This window comes from Leptodactylus fuscus, chromosome 9, assembly GCF_031893055.1.
Source record: "Leptodactylus fuscus isolate aLepFus1 chromosome 9, aLepFus1.hap2, whole genome shotgun sequence".
Taxonomy (NCBI): Eukaryota; Metazoa; Chordata; class Amphibia; order Anura; family Leptodactylidae; genus Leptodactylus; species Leptodactylus fuscus.
This window is the reverse complement of record NC_134273.1, coordinates 9,038,698-9,059,845: the sequence shown is the minus strand read 5'-3', so window position 1 is coordinate 9,059,845 and position 21,148 is coordinate 9,038,698. Positions and strand designations below refer to the sequence as shown.

The 21,148-nt window shown below is 40.9% G+C and overlaps 1 protein-coding gene across 1 annotated transcript in view; it reads right to left on the bottom strand.

Moving 5' to 3' along the window:
- The window catches only part of SGIP1 (SH3GL interacting endocytic adaptor 1), a 66,253-nt gene that overhangs the window by 6,886 nt on the left and 38,219 nt on the right, over window positions 1–21,148 (bottom strand). Inside the window, exons 14-18 of the mRNA XM_075287257.1 lie at window positions 18,939–19,658; window positions 18,050–18,168; window positions 17,564–17,690; window positions 13,770–13,826; window positions 10,389–10,448 (exon numbers count right to left, since the gene is read on the bottom strand). Coding sequence (XP_075143358.1) covers window positions 10,389–10,448; window positions 13,770–13,826; window positions 17,564–17,690; window positions 18,050–18,168; window positions 18,939–19,658 — 1,083 coding nt within the window. The remainder of the gene's footprint in view (window positions 1–10,388; window positions 10,449–13,769; window positions 13,827–17,563; window positions 17,691–18,049; window positions 18,169–18,938; window positions 19,659–21,148) is intronic.

Below are 21,148 nucleotides of genomic sequence, written 5' to 3'. Positions count from 1 at the left end.
TGGCTAAACGACTTATGTAATACATCCCATAGCTTTAAGTTACAATTGCATGACAGTTTCCCTTTGCTTTAGAGAACGTACGGCTTATGAATATCTGCGCCATCATCTGTCGCACCGCTAGAAATACATGTTAGGATCTGTGTAGACCACTCAGATTTCCAAAATTTTTAGGGTCTTATACATAAAAAAAAAAAAAAAAAAAAAAATATATATATATATCATCAACATTTTGTACATAACTCAGGCACATGGTATCACTGCTGAGGGTTCATCTGCGGGGATCCAGTCATTTTGAGAATAACGTCTCCCACCCAAGTCCCCTGCATGAATGGAGCACATGCATGACCACTGCCTCATTCACTTTTATGGGACTGATGGAGAGAATACAACACCCCTACAAGGGAACAGAGTGGACTGAGCAGCAAACAGGGCCTGTGACCGATAAACTTGATGCCACATGGCCTGCGAAGGGGAAGCCGCTGCCACTTCATGGGGCTGATGCCGGACCCCTGTGAATCGTCCGTTGAGACTTATTAGCAAAGCCTGGAAAACCCCTTTAAAGTGAACCTTTCACCCCCGTCCACCACTTTGCATCCTTTAATAGGTTGCACTCCCCTGATATCGGAGCACTTAGAAGTTTTTCTCTAGCCATCCTCATTCCAGAGCAATCGGTGCTGTTAATTTCAGCAATTAGGCTCTATTGTCAAGTGGGCGTTCCCTGGCCGAAACAGAATGTCTGGGACCGCCCACCTGACAGTAGAGAGCCTATTAGGTGCTGAAAGTAACAGAAATGACTGCTCAGGTGGGGGCTACAGAAAAAATTTCAACTGTCCCCGAAGAGCTGGAGTCTTTGGCTCAGTGGTCCACATTTACTAGGGCTAGCATAGCGTTCAAGTGGTTTCTCAATATAGGCAAGGTCTGATCGTTGGGGGTCCATCCACTGGGACCCCCAGTGATTAGAAAATCAGGAGTTAGCAAGAGCCGCCGAGTGCCCTATGTAAATGGAGTGGCGGTGAGCAAGCTTGGCAATTCACTTCTATGGAGATCGCTATCCAGGGACCACCATAGAAGTCAATGGAGCAGCAGACATACTCCATTCACATGGGGCACTTGTAGTCCACTGTTTTTGTGATCGCAGCGATCAATATCAGTTGCAGAAATAGATTACTTCTTACTTCCTCACCATGTAGGAGCCATCACCTCTAGGCACTTTGGTTCTGTTAACTCTACCTTATCACATACATTGTAAGTACTCCCATGATACCAAGCAATTTTGTAAGCAGGGCAAGGAAGGCAAGTAAAAACTGGGCAGGAAGGGGAGGAAACAGAAGAGTAAGAGGCGGAAAAGCAGAGCAGCCAAAAATGAGCAAGGTCATGCGGCTAGCCAATGATGGGCGGGGCCGTGACAACTGGATCATGTACTAATTCTATAGTAATGAAGTATGGCTGGACTCCAGTACACCTCATACCAATGTAATATGGATCCTCAGCTCACGAGACAGATACTAGGATGTCCTGCCCTAAACCACCAAGAAGAGGGTCAGTGAATGCCGGGGAAGGGGGACCCCAGCCTCATGCACAATAGGATGTGGATCTTGGGTCAATGATGCCATTTTGTAGGGTAGAAGTTCACCCCTATCTAAGTACCATGGTCCTTCGAGGGCAGGGGCAGAAATTCAAGAATTCACATGTATGAAGTAAGTGCGGGTCTCCTAATGCCTCTCATGTTTATGATCAGATTATTACCGTCAGCCTGATTGACCTATTATGTCAATGTAGGAAGTGGGTGGAACTGTGACTTCCTATATTTACTAAAAGTGGGTGGAGTTGTGACGTCATATATTTACTAAGAGAGTGGGTGGAGCCGTGACTTCCTATATTTACTAAGAGAGTGGGTGGAGCCGTGACTTCCTATATTTACTAAGAGAGTGGGTGGAACTGTGACTTCCTATATTTACTAAAAGTGGGTGGAGCCGTGACTTCCTATATTTACTAAGAGAGTGGGTGGAGTTGTGACTTCCTATATTTACTAAGAGAGTGGGTGGAGCCGTGACTTCCTATATTTACTAAGAGAGTGGGTGGAGCCGTGACTTCCTATATTTACTAAGAGTGGATGGAGCCGTGACTTCCTATAGTTACTAAAAGTGGGTGGAGTTGTGACTTCATATATTTACTAAGAGAGTGGGTGGAGTTGTGACTTCCTATATTTACTAAGAGAGTGGGTGGAGCCGTGACTTCCTATATTTACTAAGAGAGTGGGTGGAGCTGTGACTTCCTATATTTACTAAAAGAGTGGGTGGAGCTGTGACTTCCTATATTTACTCAGAGAGTGGGTGGAGTTGCAACTTCCTATATTTACTAAAAGAGTGGGTGGAGCCGTGACTTCTTATAATTACTAAAAGTGGGTGGAGCTGTGACTTCATATATTTACTAAGAGAGTGGGTGGAGTTGTGACTTCCTATATTTACTAAGAGAGTGGGTGGAGCCGTGACTTCCTATATTTACTAAGAGAGTGGGTGGAGCCGTGACTTCCTATATTTACTAAGAGTGGGTGGAGCCGTGACTTCCTATAGTTACTAAAAGTGGGTGGAGTTGTGACTTCATATATTTACTAAGAGAGTGGGTGGAGTTGTGACTTCCTATATTTACTAAGAGAGTGGGTGGAGCCGTGACTTCCTATATTTACTAAGAGAGTGGGTGGAGCTGTGACTTCCTATATTTACTAAAAGAGTGGGTGGAGCTGTGACTTCCTATATTTACTCAGAGAGTGGGTGGAGTTGCAACTTCCTATATTTACTAAAAGAGTGGGTGGAGCCGTGACTTCCTATATTTACTAAGAGAGTGGGTGGAGCTGTGACTTCCTATATTTACTAAGAGAGTGGGTGGAGCCGTGACTTCCTATATTTACTAAGAGAGTGGGTGGAGCTGTGACTTCCTATAGTTACTAAAAGTGGGTGGAGTTGTGACTTCATATATTTACTAAAAGTGGGTGGAGCTGTGACTTCCTATATTTACTAAGAGTGGGTGGAGCCATGACTTCCTATATTTACTCAGAGAGTGGGTGGAGCTGTGACTTCCTATATTTACTAAGAGAGTGGGTGGAGCTGTGACTTCCTATATTTACTAAGAGTGGGTGGAGTTGCAACTTCCTATATTTACTAAGAGAGTGGGTGGAGCTATGACTTCCTATATTTAATAATAGAGTCTTCCCATCTTATTCAGAGATGACATATCTCTGTGGTGGTGTTCTGACCTTTGGGGCCCCCAACAAACTTGAGAATAATTGTCCTTCAGTGCCGTCCCCTTCAAGTGTTCTCCTTTGCAAAGCTGGTCCTGACCACTATCCGTGCAGGGACCTCCAGTCAGTTCCATGCAATTAGATGGGACAGTCTGCAGTTACCAGCAAAGTCTTGTTGCTGGGAGTGGCGCTGTGCCACCTTTGAGCCCCCCCCCCCCCCCCCCATCTATGATAAAGTGGTAACACTTTATAAAATGGGATTAACCCTTTATCTTATGACATGATGCATGAGTGAACCAACTACAGATATCTATTTTTTTTTTAACATTTTTTTTTAATTTGGATGGGTTGATATTATAACATCTGCTGGTTGCATGCTCAGGAAATGTCAAATAATTTTGCAAAAGTAGTCTGTGTCAGTCCAATAACAATCCTATAGAAGTCCATGTGTATAGACACATGTATGTAGCGCAAACCGATCAAGGCAAAAGTGTGTGCGTGTGTGTAAGGCGAGGTTCACACTGGCATTCTTATGTTTTCTTCTTACAAAGAGATGTTCGAGATGGATTGGACAACTGAAAACAAGCTATGACAACTTTAGCTCTGCGTGATGTCCAAAAATTATAAGGGAGAAACTCCCTGATCCCCCGGCACCCCTGTGCTGACACAGCCTGGCCCTCACCCCTCTATATTTTCTGACACAATGACTTGTGACCGCTGCAGTCCATCAGTGTCGCAGAAGATGCCTATTACAGGCTGTGATTGGCTGCAGCGGTCAAACAGGAAGTCATCATTGCAACAGGAAGTTGAGGCAGGGACCAGGTAGCATCAGAACAGGAGCAGCGGGAGATCAGTGAGCAGCATGCAAAGACATATTACACATAATGTTCTCATACCAGTATAAAAGTAAAACACTAGTGTGAACAAGGCCTAAACACGTGTCGGGAGTTTATGACACTGAATAAATGCAAGTAAGATGCCGTGTACGTCCCAATCATTCTGGGGAAGGGGATGCATATGACATGCTAAGAAAGGTTCAGTCCTTACCAGTATAGATGACGAAGCTATGTGTGTCATCCCTGGCCACAGCTTTGGTGAGCACACAGATACAATAATGTATATGTCATTTTTACTATGTAAACATAGTCACAGACCCCCCACCCCCAAGAAATATAAAAAATGGTACAGCCCCTCCCCCATAGTGGAGTGTATTGTCATTGATTGGAAGACAACGGCTTTTGTTATAGCCATTTATGACATGACCCTACCAGATTGCAAAGGAGTTCCCCTTTAAGTCTCGATTACAATGTTATCACTGAACCTTGCCCTAGTTAAAGTTTCCCTTTAAGAAAAGTCTTCCCATAAACTCCCTTGCCCGGGCTGATATGGAAGAATGTCACTTCCAGTCTCTGCTTTGGTAAATGTCTCATGAAGGTGTCATTACTCATTTAAGGCGGCAGGAAGGCCTTTGTGTTATAGTTATGTAAAAATCAATATTTATATTCAGGAACAAACGCGATCTGAGAGCCGCAGCCGGCAAGATCATAACACGCGAGCTCGGCGGCAAAAACAGAGCTTAGCATGGGGTCCAACATGATTCATAGCATTCCTGAGATGTTATACTGCAAAGCTATGCAAACTGTGTCTGTGTAGGCCAAAAACATCAGAGGAGGATACAGCAAACATTTACAGGGCGCTGAGAGGGTGATGGCGATAATCTAGGATGGATTCTAGACATTCCAGGGTGTTGTGTTACATTCACTTATTGTCTCATGAAAACATTTGTAAAATTGATTCTTGACTGTAGGTAGTATAGTAGTTATATTCTTGTACATAGGAGCAGTATTATAGTAGTTATATTCTTGTACATAGGAGGTAGTATTATAGTAGTTATATTCTTGTACATAGGAGCAGTATTATAGTAGTTATATTCTTGTACATAGGAGCAGTATTATAGTAGTTATATTCTTGTACATAGGAGGTAGTATTATAGTAGTTATATTCTTGTACATAGGAGCAGTATTATAGTAGTTATATTCTTGTACATAGGAGTAGTATTATAGTAGTTATATTCCTGTACATAGGAGTAGTATTATAGTAGCTATATTCCTGTACATAGGAGTAGTATTATAGTAGCTATATTCCTGTACATAGGAGTAGTATTATAGTAGCTATATTCCTGTACATAGGAGCAGTATTATAGTAGTTATATTCTTGTACATAGGAGGTAGTATTATAGTAGCTATATTCCTGTACATAGGAACAGTATAATAGTAGTTATATTCTTGTACATAGGAGGTAGTATTATAGTAGTTATATTCTTGTACATAGGAGTAGTATTATAGTAGTTATATTCTTGTACATAGGAGGTAGTATTATAGTAGTTATATTCTTGTACATAGGAGCAGTATTATAGTAGTTATATTCCTGTACATAGGAGTAGTATTATAGTAGTTATATTCTTGTACATAGGAGTAGTATTATAGTAGTTATATTCTTGTACATAGGAGGTAGTATTATAGTAGTTATATTCCTTTACATAGGAGTAATATTATAGTAGTTATATTCTTGTACATAGGAGTAGTATTATAGTAGTTATATTCCTGTACATAGGAGTAGTATTATAGTAGTTATATTCTTGTACATAGGAGTAGTATTATAGTAGTTATATTCCTGTACATAGGAGTAGTATTATAGTAGCTATATTCCTGTACATAGGAGTAGTATTATAGTAGCTATATTCCTGTACATAGGAGCAGTATTATAGTAGTTATATTCTTGTACATAGGAGCAGTATTATAGTAGTTATATTCTTTTACATAGGAGCAGTATTATAGTAGTTATATTCTTTTACATAGGAGCAGTATTATAGTAGTTATATTCTTTTACATAGGAGCAGTATTAAAGTAGTTATATTCTTGTACATAGGAGTAGTATTATAGTAGTTATATTCTTGTACATAGGAGTAGTATTATAGTAGTTATATTCTTGTACATAGGAGCAGTATTATAGTAGTTATATTCCTGTACATAGGAGTAGTATTATAGTAGTTATATTCTTGTACATAGGAGTAGTATTATAGTAGTTATATTCCTGTACATAGGAGTAGTATTATAGTAGTTATATTCTTGTACATAGGAGTAGTATTATAGTAGTTATATTCTTGTACATAGGAGGTAGTATTATAGTAGTTATATTCTTGTACATAGGAGCAGTATTATAGTAGTTATATTCTTGTACATAGGAGCAATATTATAGTAGTTATATTCTTTTACATAGGAGCAGTATTATAGTAGTTATATTCTTTTACATAGGAGCAGTATTATAGTAGTTATATTCTTGTACAGTGGGGCAAAAAAGTATTTAGTCAGTCACCAATAGTGCAAGTTCCACCACTTAAAAAGATGAGAGGCGTCTGTAATTTACATCATTGGTAGACTTCAACTATGAGAGACAAAATGAGAAAACAAATCCAGAAAATCACATTGTCTGATTTTGTAAGAATTTATTTGCAAATTATGGTGGAAAATAAGTATTTGGTCACCTACAAACAATCAGGATTTCTGGCTCTCACAGACCTGTAACTTCTTCTTTAAGAGTCTCCTCTTTCCTCCACTCATTACCTGTAGTAATGGCACCTGTTTAAACTTGTTATCAGTATAAAAAGACACCTGTGCACACCCTCAAACAGTCAGACTCCAAACTCCACTATGGTGAAGACCAAAGAGCTGTCAAAGGACACCAGAAACAAAATTGTAGCCCTGCACCAGGCTGGGAAGACTGAATCTGCAATAGGCAACCAGCTTGGATTGAAGAAATCAACTGTGGGAGCAATAATTAGAAAATGGAAGACATACAAGACCACTGATAATCTCCCTCGATCTGGGGCTCCACGCAAAATCTCACCCCGTGGGGTCAAAATGATCACAAGAACGGTGAGCAAAAATCCCAGAACCACGCGGGGGGACCAAGTGAATGAACTGCAGAGAGCTGGGACCAATGTAACAAAGCCTACCATCAGTAACACACTACGCCGCCAGGGACTCAGATCCTGCAGTGCCAGACGTGTCCCACTGCTTAAGCCAGTACATGTCCGGGCCCGTCTGAAGTTTGCTAGAGAGCATTTGGATGATCCAGAAGAGTATTGGGAGAATGTCCTATGGTCTGATGAAACCAAACTGGAACTGTTTGGTAGAAACACAACTTTTCGTGTTTGGAGGAAAAAGAATACTGAGTTGCATCCATCAAACACCATACCTACTGTAAAGCATGGGGGTGGAAACAACATGCTTTGGGGCTGTTTCTCTGCAAAGGGGCCAGGACGACTGATCCGGGTACATGAAAGAATGAATGGGGCCATGTATCGTGAGATTTTGAGTGCAAACCTCCTTCCATCAGCAAGGGCATTGAAGATGAAATGTGGCTGGGTCTTTCAACATGACAATGATCCAAAGCACACCGCCAGGGCAACGAAGGAGTGGCTTTGTAAGAAGCATTTCAAGGTCCTGGAGTGGCCTAGCCAGTCTCCAGATCTCAACCCTATAGAAAACCTTTGGAGGGAGTTGAAAGTCTGTGTTGCCAAGCGACAGCCCCAAAACATCACTGCTCTAGAGGAGACCTGCATGGAGGAATGGGCCAACATACCAACAACAGTGTGTGCCAACCTTGTGAAGACTTACAGAAAACGTTTGACCTCTGTCATTGCCAACAAAGGATATATAACAAAATATTGAGATGAAATTTTGTTACTGACCAAATACTTATTTTCCACCATAATTTGAAAATAAATTCTTACAAAATCAGACAATGTGATTTTCTGGATTTGTTTTCTCATTTTGTCTCTCATAGTTGAGGTCTACCTATGATGTAAATTACAGACGCCTCATCTTTTTAAGTGGTGGAACTTGCACTATTGGTGACTGACTAAATACTTTTTTGCCCCACTGTACATAGGAGTAGTATTATAGTAGTTATATTCTTGTATATAGGAGCAGTATTATAGTAGTTATATTCTTGTACATAGGAGGTAGTATTATAGTAGTTATATTCCTGTACATAGGAGTAGTATTATAGTAGTTATATTCTTGTACATAGGAGTAGTATTATAGTAGTTATATTCTAGTACATAGGAACAGTATTATAGTAGTTATATTCTTGTACATAGGAGCAGTATTATAGTAGTTATATTCTTGTACATAGGAGCAGTATTATAGTAGTTATATTCTTTTACATAGGAGCAGTATTATAGTAGTTATATTCTTGTACATAGGGGGCAGTATTATAGTAGTTATATTCTTGTACATAGGAGTAGTATTATAGTAGTTATATTCTTGTACATAGGAGCAGTATTATAGTAGTTATATTCTTGTACATAGGAGTAGTATTATAGTAGTTATATTCTTGTACATAGGGGCAGTATTATAGTAGTTATATTCTTGTACATAGGAGGTAGTATTATAGTAGTTATATTATTGTACATAGGAGCAGTATTATAGTAGTTATATTCTTGTACATAGGAGTAGTATTATAGTAGTTCTATTCTTGTACATAGGGGCAGTATTATAGTAGTTATATTCTTGTACATTGGAGTAGTATTATAGTAGTTATATTCCTGTACATAGGAGTAGTATTATAGTAGTTATATTCCTGTACATAGGAGTAGTATTATAGTAGTTATATTCTTGTACATAGGAGGTAGTATTATAGTAGTTATATTCTTGTACATAGGGGGTAGTATTATAGTAGTTATATTCTTGTACATAGGAGTAGTATTATAGTAGTTATATTCTTGTACATAGGAGTAGTATTATAGTAGTTATATTCTTGTACATAGAAGTAGTATTATAGTAGTTATATTCTTGTACATAGCAGCAGTATTATAGTAGTTATATTCTTGTACATAGGAGCAGTATTATAGTAGTTATATTCCTGTACATAGGAGTAGTATTATAGTAGTTATATTCTTGTACATAGGAGATAGTATTATAGTAGTTATATTCTTGTACATAGGAGGTAGTATTATAGTAGTCATATTCTTGTACATAGGAGGTAGTATTATAGTAGTTATATTCTTGTACATAGGAGTAGTATTATAGTAGTTATATTCTTGTACATAGGGGCAGTATTATAGTAGTTATATTCTTGTACATAGGAGTAGTATTATAGTAGTTATATTCTTGTACATAGGAGTAGTATTATAGTAGTTATATTCTTGTACATAGGGGCAGTATTATAGTAGTTATATTCTTGTACATAGGAGTAGTATTATAGTAGTTATATTCCTGTACATAGGAGTAGTATTATAGTAGTTATATTCTTGTACATAGGAGCAGTATTATAGTAGTTATATTCTTGTACATAGGAGCAGTATTATAGTAGTTATATTCTTGTACATAGGAGCTATTTCCCACAGGGGATCAATATAGTTCTGTTTTATTCAAGTCTGATCCAGCCGTCTAGTCCCTTCTAACTTATCAGGTTCCTATTTTTTAATAACATACATTCAGTCAACAAGAAGTTGGGGACAGATGAATGAGTGTGTTTGTAGTCTGTTATTATGGAGACACACAGCTCTGCATAAGAACTGCACTAACTAAATGAAGTCTACTTGTAAGGAGGCTTCTTTAAAATTTCTTGTGCATTGTGAAAGTAAAATAAAAACCATACACGCAAGTAAAAATAACCATACAATACACAATTTATTTGCAGTTATTTTATAGATCTTTCAACCTTCCAGAAGACTGTAAAGCTGGGTGACAACCCCACAGCAGCTGCAGTAGTCGCCATTGGTGTTGTCATCCAGCTGAGTAGAATTTATGGGGGTTTGTTTTTTACAAGTTTACAAGATTAACCACATTATGACAGGGCCTACTAAGCAGAAGTCATAGCATTTCAGATGGAGCTGAGAGATGACCGGTTAGACATGCAGACCAGATGCTGTATGGGATAGGGTAAAGTGTAGCAGCAATGTCAGCTTTGACTTTAGAGGATAGCCAAAGTGGTCCATGTGCTGTGATCGCAAAGCCGTAGTCAGCCCCATCAGCAGCCTGGGCTCAGCTAGATAGCATCTACACTATGCAGGCGGAAACTGCCAGGGCAGGTGGGAGGGAAGGAAGGGGGCAGATTGGTTTGTATGCTATGTACTACTTACCTTCAAAAGTCAAATAAAATTTTCCTCGGTCAAACCAAATGAGGGAAGGCTGTTCATTCTCTGTGTGGAGAGGATTGGAAGCGGGTCGGAAAAAGGTTTTGGGAGAGGAGAGAGAAGGACATAAGAGTCAGAGCAGGATAAAACTACAATATGGGTTGGGAAATGGTACTGCAAGCCATGTGTGCTACATGTGGGGTGGGAGAAATAACCTTAATCTTGTCCCTCCTGAAGTATCAGCATTTTTGTCCTGCACGAGGCGACATCCCCATCAGTACCTAAGCCAAGTTTTCACCAGATCTGCTCCAGAAGGAAGAAAACTAGTCACAGCTCCTTAATGGGTTGGACATTGACTTAAAGGGTAGCCACCTATAGGAGGCGCCATCAAGGCAGTGTCCGTCCTTCTGTAGAAGAGCTCATTTGTCTACTTTCCCAAGGAGTACGGCCCATAGGACTCCTTATACCAGCTGGACCAGAACCTTACAAGACCTCAATCTGTCATAGTATAGAGAGAACGCCATAATGAAGAGCACACCCACAGGTTGTGACTGGTACTGCAAACACCAGAATTTCGTTTTATAATCTCATCACCGCAAAATGCACCATTTGTAATATTTCGATTGACTTTAGTAAAAAAAAACCAAAACAAAAACAAAAAAAAACCGCAATAAAAATTATTTATGGGGTTTTCTGGGGCCCTAATGGTTTTAATGACATATACAAAGGATAGGTCATCAGTTTCTTACTGGTAGAGTTCCCACACCGATCAGCTGATCCGGCTGCCTCTGGGTGCCGGAAGTTATATAGACTCTGCTCTTATTTAATAGGTCCACTGTACTGTATATAGTGGTGTCAGGGTACTGCTGTTTTGTGTCTATTACTTTAGTAGGAGCAAAGCTGTTGTGGGATCATCTGATCGGTGCAGGGCCCGGGAATCAGTTCCCATGATCACCTAACTTGCAAGTAGGGACCCAGAAAACCCCTTTCCGTTTTTAGGCTTGATGCCATATAACCAAACCAAATCCCTTTTCAACCAGGCCTTACATGGCCACAGTATTTCCACTGGGGATGATCCTTTGTAAGTGGACAAATCTGCCATTTCTGGGCATCGATGCAGGACAAAATGGCATCCCTGACTGTAAATGCGACAGATGAATTTCTATAAAGCAACGGAGAAACTGTCATGCAATGTGCAATATCCTAATGTTAAGTCTGCAGCAAAGAGTCCGGCTCCTGCCTCTATCAAGGGCTCTTCACATAGACATCAGGAGAGGACAAATAGTTTACATTGGGCATGGACAATGAAGAGAAATGAACAGCGCTTCTGCCTAAAATGTGCATATACATAAATCTTGTTTACCTTACAGCTATTGTTCTGTTCCCTTCTTCCACATGCATACTCGGCTCACTGAGCAAGCACGAGTTCTCTATAGAGACAATGGGATACACCACTGCCGGACCCGTCTACTCAAAAGGATCTGGCACTGAATGCAACAAGCCTGACTCTCTTTCCTCTGAAATCTGCGGCTGGAGGAGGGTCAGGTACTACCATACACATCACATGGTCGGCCGGTCCTGCCAAAAACGGTAACCCCAGCCAACATTCATCTAATGTGTAAGGCCACTGACCTCTAACAAGTAAATAGATTCCAAATACACAGAAACAATTCCTTTAATCTGGATTTTATAAAACACGTGGCCAGACAAATGGCCGAACACAGAGAACTACACGAGAATACATTTAGAGAATTTTTAGGAGACCATCTATGGTAACCTACTGGCCATAGTTCTTGGCAGAGGGGCCTGTGATGCCATATGTTAGAAAGCCGCTGTCCTGAAATTACTGTCACCAGAACCCATCAAACCAGATCCGCAGATAGATAGGTCAGGGTTACCAGAACCAATTGCTGTTTTTGTCAATATACAAATGAGCTCTTTGGAGAAATGAGGGCATCACCATTGCTCCATAGAAGTAATCGGCAACGCCCTCATGGCTGCAAAGACCTAATCTGCATATTAACAATAACAGTGATAATTCGGAGGCAGAGAATCACTAGGAAAAAATACCTATCTATCTGCAGGCTGGGGTGAGGTGCTGGGGCAGGAGGCCTTGTAAGTGGACTAGGATGTAAACTGGTTGGAGAGGTGAGAAAGCTTTCTCCGATGGGAAAAAGTTATGTAACTTTTCTAATCACATCACTCAGCTCATTAGGTGGACGTGACTGAGCATGTGCGTCCACCAGTGCTCAGTTCATTAGGTGGACGTGACTGAGCATGTGCGTCCACCAGTACTGAACTCATTAGGAGGACGTGACTGAGCATGTGTGTCCACCAGCACTCAGCTCATTAGGTGGACAGGACTGAGCGTGTGTCCACCAGTGCTCAGTTCATTAGGTGGACAGGACTGAGCATGTGCGTCCACCAGTACTCAGCTCAATAGGAGGACGTGACTGAGCATGTGCGTCCACCAGTACTGAACTCATTAGGAGGACGTGACTGAGCATGTGCGTCCACCAGCACTCAGCTCATTAGGTGGACAGGACTGAGCGTGTGTCCACCAGTGCTCAGTTCATTAGGTGGACAGGACTGAGCATGTGCGTCCACCAGTACTCGGATTATTGGGTGGACAGGACTGAGCATGTGTGTGTTTGTCCACCAGCACTCAGATCATTAGGTTGATGTTACTGAGCATGTGCGTCCACCAGTGCTCAGCTCATTAGGTGGGCGTGACTGAGCATGTGCGTCCATCAGTTCTCAGCTCATTAGGTGGACGTGACTGAGCATGTGCGTCCATCAGTTCTCAGCTCATTAGGTGGACGTGACTGAGCATGTGCGTCCACCAGTACTCAGTTCATTAGGTGGACAGGACTGAGCATGTGCGTCCACCAGTACTCAGCTCACTGGGTGGACATCCACATTGTTATACACTCTGAGCACCAGGTGGAACCATACTATGAAAGTAAATACCAGAATGTTTTCCTGGATTGGCAGACATTCTTCATTGTTTATAATCTATACAGTGAAAGAGATATATGATGGAGGACAATCCCTTTAAGAGATCTGTTGGCAGATTAAAGGAAAATCTTCTTCAGGAAGGCCATGTAGCCCAATGATTCATTCATTACCACTTTTTCAGTAGTATACAGCTCTGGATTAGATTTTGCTGCAGATTTCTTGGAATATCAAACTATAAAATACCAAATTAAAGGAATTTTACAGAGTGTTCAATAAATCACTATCGCTAAGCTCCCTGTAATTTCTGGTCAGAACACTGAAACCTGTTATATCGGAGGAGACGCAAATGCTAGATACAGTCTCTACTACAACACACTGCACACATTCTAAGACCTAGAAACCAAAGCCACCCTGGCCATAGTACAGTACCTGCAGGCGTCTCTCGTTTGTCAAACGGGGCCCGTTTGTCAGCAAATGCATCGCCTTCTGATATCATGATCAAAAGAACGAGGGGTAAGTAAAACAAGGAATACAAGCCAAGCCATGCAATAAAGAGTTAACATACTACAATCACATGAGCATAGAGGACGGCAGCGACATTGAACTGTATACCGTCTGCACATTATTGTCTGAATTATCATCAACTTTGAATTCTGTTTACATATACATAGAATCTACATAAAAAGCTGTCCTGTACACTATACCTTACTGGTTGTCATCGGAAACAGTCAACAGGACGGTTGACAGACAGACCCCTAAACTGTGCAGAGGCAGTTTATCCTACTGTACAGTAATTGTGGGGGTAAAGGAACTGAACAAGAACACATGATCTCAAGAATAATGTGCGAGCGCAGCTCTGGAGTATAATACAGGATAAGTAATGTAATGTATGTACACAGTGACTGTACCAGCAGAATAGTGAGCACAGCTCTAGAGTATAATACAGGATAAGTAATGTAATGTATGTACACAGTGACTGTACCAGCAGAATAGTGAGCACAGCTCTGGAGTATAATACAGGATAAGTAACGTAATGTATGTACACAGTGACGGCACCAGCAGAATAGTGAGCGCAGCTCTGGAGTATAATACAGGATAAGTAATGTAATGTATGTACACAGTGACTGCACCAGCAGAATAGTGAGCGCAGCACTGGAGTATAATACAGGATAAGTAATGTAATGTATGTACAGTGACTGCACCAGCAGAATAGTGAGCGCAGCACTGGAGTATAATACAGGATAAGTAATGTAATGTATGTACACAGTGACTGCACCAGCAGAATAGTGAGTGCTGCTCTGGAGTATAATACAGGATAAGTAATGTAATGTATATACACAGTGACTGCACCAGCAGAATAGTGAGTGCTGCTCTGGAGTATAATACAGGATAAGTAATGTAATGTATGTACACAGTGACGGCACCAGCAGAATAGTGAGCGCAGCTCTGGGGTATAATACAGGATAAGTAATGTAATGTATGTACACAGTGACTGTACCAGCAGAATAGTGAGCGCAGCTCTGGAGTATAATACAGGATAAGTAATGTAATGTATGTACACAGTGACTGTACCAGCAGAATAGTGAGCGCAGCTCTGGAGTATAATACAGGATAAGTAACGTAATGTATGTACACAGTGACTGCACCAGCAGAATAGTGAGCGCAGCTCTGGAGTATAATACAGGGTAAGTAATGTAATGTATGTACACAGTGACTGCACCAGCAGAATAGTGAGCGCTGCTCTGGAGTATAATACAGGATAAGTAATGTAATGTATATACACAGTGACTGCACCAGCAGAATAGTGAGTGCTGCTCTGGAGTATAATACAGGATAAGTAATGTAATGTATGTACACAGTGACGGCACCAGCAGAATAGTGAGCGCAGCTCTGGGGTATAATACAGGATAAGTAATGTAATGTATGTACACAGTGACTGTACCAGCAGAATAGTGAGCGCAGCTCCTGAGTATAATACAGGATAAGTAATGTAATGTATGTACACAGTGACTGCACCAGCAGAATAGTGAGCGCAGCTCTGGGGTATAATACAGCATAAGTAATGTAATGTATGTACACAGTGACTGTACCAACAGAATAGGGAGCGCAGCTCCTGAGTATAATACAGGATAAGTAATGTAATGTATGTACACAGTGACTGTACCAGCAGAATAGTGAGCGCAGCTCTGGGGTATAATACAGGATAAGTAATGTAATGTATGTACACAGTGACTGTACCAACAGAATAGGGAGCGCAGCTCCTGAGTATAATACAGGATAAGTAATGTAATGTATGTACACAGTGACTGCACCAGCAGAATAGTGAGCGCAGCTCTGGGGTATAATACAGCATAAGTAATGTAATGTATGTACACAGTTACTGCACCAGCAGAATAGTGAGTGCAGCTCTGGAGTATAATATAGGATGTAACTTTTTATGTAGATTAATTCTATATGTAATCTGTAAAATGGTGAACATATACTTAACACAGCAAATTCAGCCCTGCTACATTTGGACAGCAAGAACTGCAATGCAAGCTAACAGGGAACAACATAGCAGGTTGATTAAAGTGAACCTGTTGCATGGAAAATGCAGCCTTATCTGTAGACAGCATGTTACAGAGCAGGAGGAGCTGAGCAGATTGTATATCATTTTGTGGTACAACCTGTTTTTGATGACTTTACTCTTAGAGCCGCCTCCATGACTACACATCTGTCTGTTGTATCAGGGACTGATGGCTATATCTGTATGCATGTCCTGTCAGGGCTAGATGACTGCTCTATAACACACTACCTGCAGACTGTACTGCATTTTTTAGGTGACAAGTTCCCTTTAATGACAAGGCAAGGAAATCATATTGGTAAACACCCAATTTTCCAGGAAACATATGAAATGACTTAATAGGATTTGCGTCAACTTGACAGACGAGGAGGAGGAGGACAGGAGGACTTATGTAATGCTCATCACAGGTGATAACATCTTATGGAGACGGATCAGAAACCATAGCCCTATGCTCCATCTCCGTTATCTGAGGCCTTTGCTGAGACCCCTTCTGTCTGTACGCAGCAATAAGAAATCACATGTTCTATCTCTGGGTCAAAGTCTTACCCAACATACATGAATGGCCCACCCTAGGAATCATGTAAAAATCACAAGAGTTACTTTCAGACTGGGAATGTCCTTAGTTGGTTCCAGCTTTAGAGATAACCCTTTATGAAATTGTTGTAAAAAAAATAAATTAAAAGCCGTGCAGGAACACCGTAAGGCTGGAATCACACCTGCAGTTTCTGATGCGGTTCATGGTGCATCTCTCTAAAGGCAACGCCTGTTACGGAAACTGCATGTGCGAGTCTGGGCGCAATAACAAAAGATACAAACCTGCAACCAAAATAGTCAAAGGAAGACAGCGAGTGTCACAAGTACAGTAAGTGTGCAGGTCACCGGCCATAAAACACATAGATAAGCTGAAGATTTATTACAGGACACTATAGAACAGCAGCAGGGCTACTACTATGTGTGCACATGGATTATGCAGGAATTGTTTAACCCCTTAACACTTTTACAGTTGGCATTTCCCCCCCCCCCCCCTCCCCCAGGTCAACTACAACTAACATTTAGATAAAATTATCCCCAAAGTCGGTGGTTTGTTGGAAATGTCCTGTGTGATTCATGTGTGGGGCCAGAGTCCCAGGATTTTGTGGACTACTTTGTTATATGTCCCCAGCGAGGTCATAAGAGTCCCCTGGGGGACATAAAAGGAACCAGGGGCAATAGCCCCTCCTATAGTGAGTCACTGACTGACCCGAGTCTGCCATCCCGAGGGGCACCCAGCATCCAAATGATCACCAGGTCCAATAGAGAGACTGTGGATTTGCTGGGAAAGGCGCAAACACAAAATAATAATATGTCCTCCAAAATTACAATTGTTTTGTGTAATGTCTGTGTAATGGGATACAAGATGCATCGCCAATACTCCACATTAATCTATCTGACTCTATTGTCAGGAGGTGGCTACTTGCATATTGCAATTCAGCACATGCAAATGGCTTACTAAGTCCCCTCTATTTAGGAAGGGGCATCTGCCAATTTAACCCCCCCAGCATCCTATTCCTATACCTGCTGTGGTTTATGATGAATGGATGTGTTATTATTAATGTGTACGCTCAATAAGGAACTCAGAGTAACAAAGCGTGAAGAATGTAAGAAAAGCAAAAGTCTTTACCGACTGTCGGCGTGGTGGCTGCGCTCAAGGATGTTGCTGAAGAAATGGAGGAAGTGCTCTCAGCCCGAGCCAAGGGGGCGATAGGGGGTGGACTGGACGAATGGACGGGTGGGCTGAACGGCCTCGACTGCAGAAGTAAGAGTAAGGTTATCTACATGGACATACATGACGGAAGAGAAGTCAGCAGTTATCACAAATATTACAGGGTTCCAGGGTTTGGGGCAACCTCAAGGGTGGTGGGTTTGGTTGTGAGGGATGTCACATGTCGGGGCTCGATTTGCAGATTTTATCTAAAAATCTCAGTGGTAATATAGTTATACTCATAGAAAAATCCTTCTAATATTCCTAGAGGACAGTCCTCTATTGTCATGCCATATCACTGCACGAGGATCAGTAGTCACTCATTCATGGGTTATTATAGATGGATTCATATCAGAGACTACTTCTGAAAAAAAAACATTAAAAACATCTAGGAAGAAAACTCACATCTGTTACCGCGGGTTTCCCAGGAGGTACTTTAGGCCGAGACGGTGGACGAGGAGGAGGTGGTGGAGGGGTTGTACTGCAGGCGAGAGGAGTAGCCGGGCGAGCAGGAGATGAGGTTCCTTAAAGGGAAATATATGAAAGAAATATAAAGTCACTATAAGTGTTACATGCTGAAGCTTTAGTGATACGATCACAGGTAAAACAACAGATTACACTTACAATAATATTCCATTACTTTATCGGAAATAGTCACAATAAAAGGTGGAAAGTGTATAGTGAGCGCAGCTCTGGAGTATAATACAGGATAAGTAATGGAATGTATGTACACAGTGACTGTACCAGCAGAATAGTGAGCGCAGCTCTGGAGTATAATACAGGATAAGTAATGGAATGTATGTACACAGTGACTGCACCAGCAGAATAGTGAGCGCAGCTCTGGAGTATAATACAGGATAAGTAATGGAATGTATGTACACAGTGACTGCACCAGCAGAATAGTGAGCGCAGCTCTAGAGTATAATACATGATAAGTTATGTAATGTATGTACACAGTGACTGCACCAGCAGAATAGTGAGCGCAGCTCTAGAGTATAATACATGATAAGTTATGTAATGTATGTACACAGTGACTGCACCAGCAGAATAGTGAGCGCAGCTCTGGAGTATAATACAGGATAAGTAATGTAATGTATGTACACAGTGACTGCACCAGCATAATAGTGAGTGCAGCTCTGGAGTATAATACAGGATAAGTAATGTAATGTATGTACACAGTGACTGTACCAGCAGAATAGTGAGTGCAGCTCTGGGGTATAATACAGAACGTAACTCAAGATGGGGACCCGGCTTAAACAGTTAATCTTTTTATCAGAATATGAATTCTACATACCACTTGCACTTCCTGCACCGCTGGGTCCAGGAGATGACACTACAGCTCTGTATGTAGGAGGGGGAGGTGGGGGAGGTGTAGCTCTTTGACCAAGGCCAAAATCTTTAGGAGATGCAGTGGTCTCCAGTATATCATCTTTAATGAATGACTGTTCTGCAATTTTTTTGTGGACCTCCTCCAGGTTGAGTGGTGAGGGTATATTTCGACAAGTTTCCACAGGGGGCAGTGGTTCACAGGGGCTGTCTGGTTCCTTAGGAGGTGGAGATTCAACTGGTGTAGACAGAGGGGGAGGTGGAGAAGGCGGGGGAGGTGGAGAAGAAGGAGGTGGTGGAGAAGGAGGTGGAGGTGAGGAGGGAGGAGGAGCGGGAGAAAGAGGGGGAGGAGCGGGAGAAAGAGGGGGAGGAGGAGGAGAAAGAGGGGGAGGTGGTGACCGAGGGGGAGGAGGGGAAAGAGGGGGAGGTGGTGACCGAGGGGGTGGAGGAGAACGTGGGGGAGGTGGAGAACGAGGGGGACGTGGGGAAGAAGGGAGTGGTGGAGTAGAAGGGCAAATCTTTTCTGGGGAATTGTCATAAAATCTGATCCACTTGTCTTCTGAATTAATAGCCACACATTTTGGGGATAAAACAGGGCCGAAAATACTGTCCACATCACTGATAGAAGCGGGCCGATCATCTGTGGTGACTTTTTCTTTCAGCTCTCCTCCTGGGGCAAGTGCTTGATCTATGGATAATAAAATAAAGAATGTAAAATAATAGACATTAACCCCTTAAGGACGCAGGGTACTTTGGGCCTTAAGGCTCAGACCCTGTTTTTCAAATATGACGTCTTTTACTTTATGTGAGGATAGCTTCATAATGCATTTACCTATCCAGGTGATTCCAAGATTTTTTTTTCATGACACATTGTACTTTATGCTGGTGATAAATTTTGGTCATTATATTTTGTGTTTGTTTGTTAAATAAAGGACAATATACTGAAAATTTCATAAAATTATCAATTTTGAAAGTTTCTGTTATTCTTGCAAAAACACAGTCAGATCACACAAAATTCTTCCTAATTAACAGTTCCCATATGACTACTTTATATCGGCATTGTTTCTTCAATGTCCTTTTACTTTCCTAGGAAGTTAGAAGGCTTATAACTTTAGTAGCAAATTGTCAGATTTTCAAGAAAATTTCAAGATTTTGTATTCTAGGGACCTATTTAGTTGTGAAGTGACTTTGAGGGGCCTATAGAATAGAAAACACCCATAAATGACCCCATTTTTTGAAACTGTAGTCTTCAAGCTATTCAAAATTGTATATAGGAACTTTAGTAACCCTTTAGGTGTTCCCCAGGAATTAATGCAAAATGGAGGTGAAATTTATAAATGTCACTTTTTTATATTTATTTTCCATTTTAAACCACATTTTTTTTGTAACAAAGAAGGGGTTAACAGCAAAACCTCCCCTAATATTTATTACTCTGTTTCTGCAGTTTATAGAAATATCCCGCTCACACCGCTTATATATTCCCCTCCTGATGCAACCAGATTTGTTCTAATAATTTGGCGATTTTTGGGGTTTTTTTTGTCTTCACATTATTCAAGCTATATTTTTTTTTTTTTTTTTGTGGTGACGTGGTCATATGAGTGTTTTTATTTTTCTGGGATATGATGCATTTTGCAATGACACCATTTTTGGGTGCCAATAACTTATTGACTATTTTTTATTAACTGGATAAGAAAAAAAAAAAATCATCAATTCTGGCATTGCATTTTACATTTTAAATGTTTTTCTGCACGGCGTACAGAATAAGTAACATGTGACCTTTATTCTGCGGGTCGGTACGATTACGGCGACACCTAATTTATATAATTTTTTTATGCGTTAGTAATTTTGCAGAACAAAAACCCATATGGGGACATAAATCAATGATTTTTGCATCGCCATCTTCAGAGAGGCGTAACATTTTTATTTTTCGGTTGACAGAGTTGGTTGAGGGCTTATTTTTTGCAGGACAACCTGCGCTTTTTATTGATACTGTTGTGGGGTAGATAAGACTTTTTGATCACTTTTTATAGCATAATTTGTAAGGTGAGATGGGGAAAAAAAAAAAAAAAAAAAATCATTTCTGGCGTTTTTTTTCTTCCGCTTTTTACTGTATAGGTGAAATAGTGTTTTAGTTTTATTGTACAGGTTGTTACGGATGCGGCGATACCAAATATACAT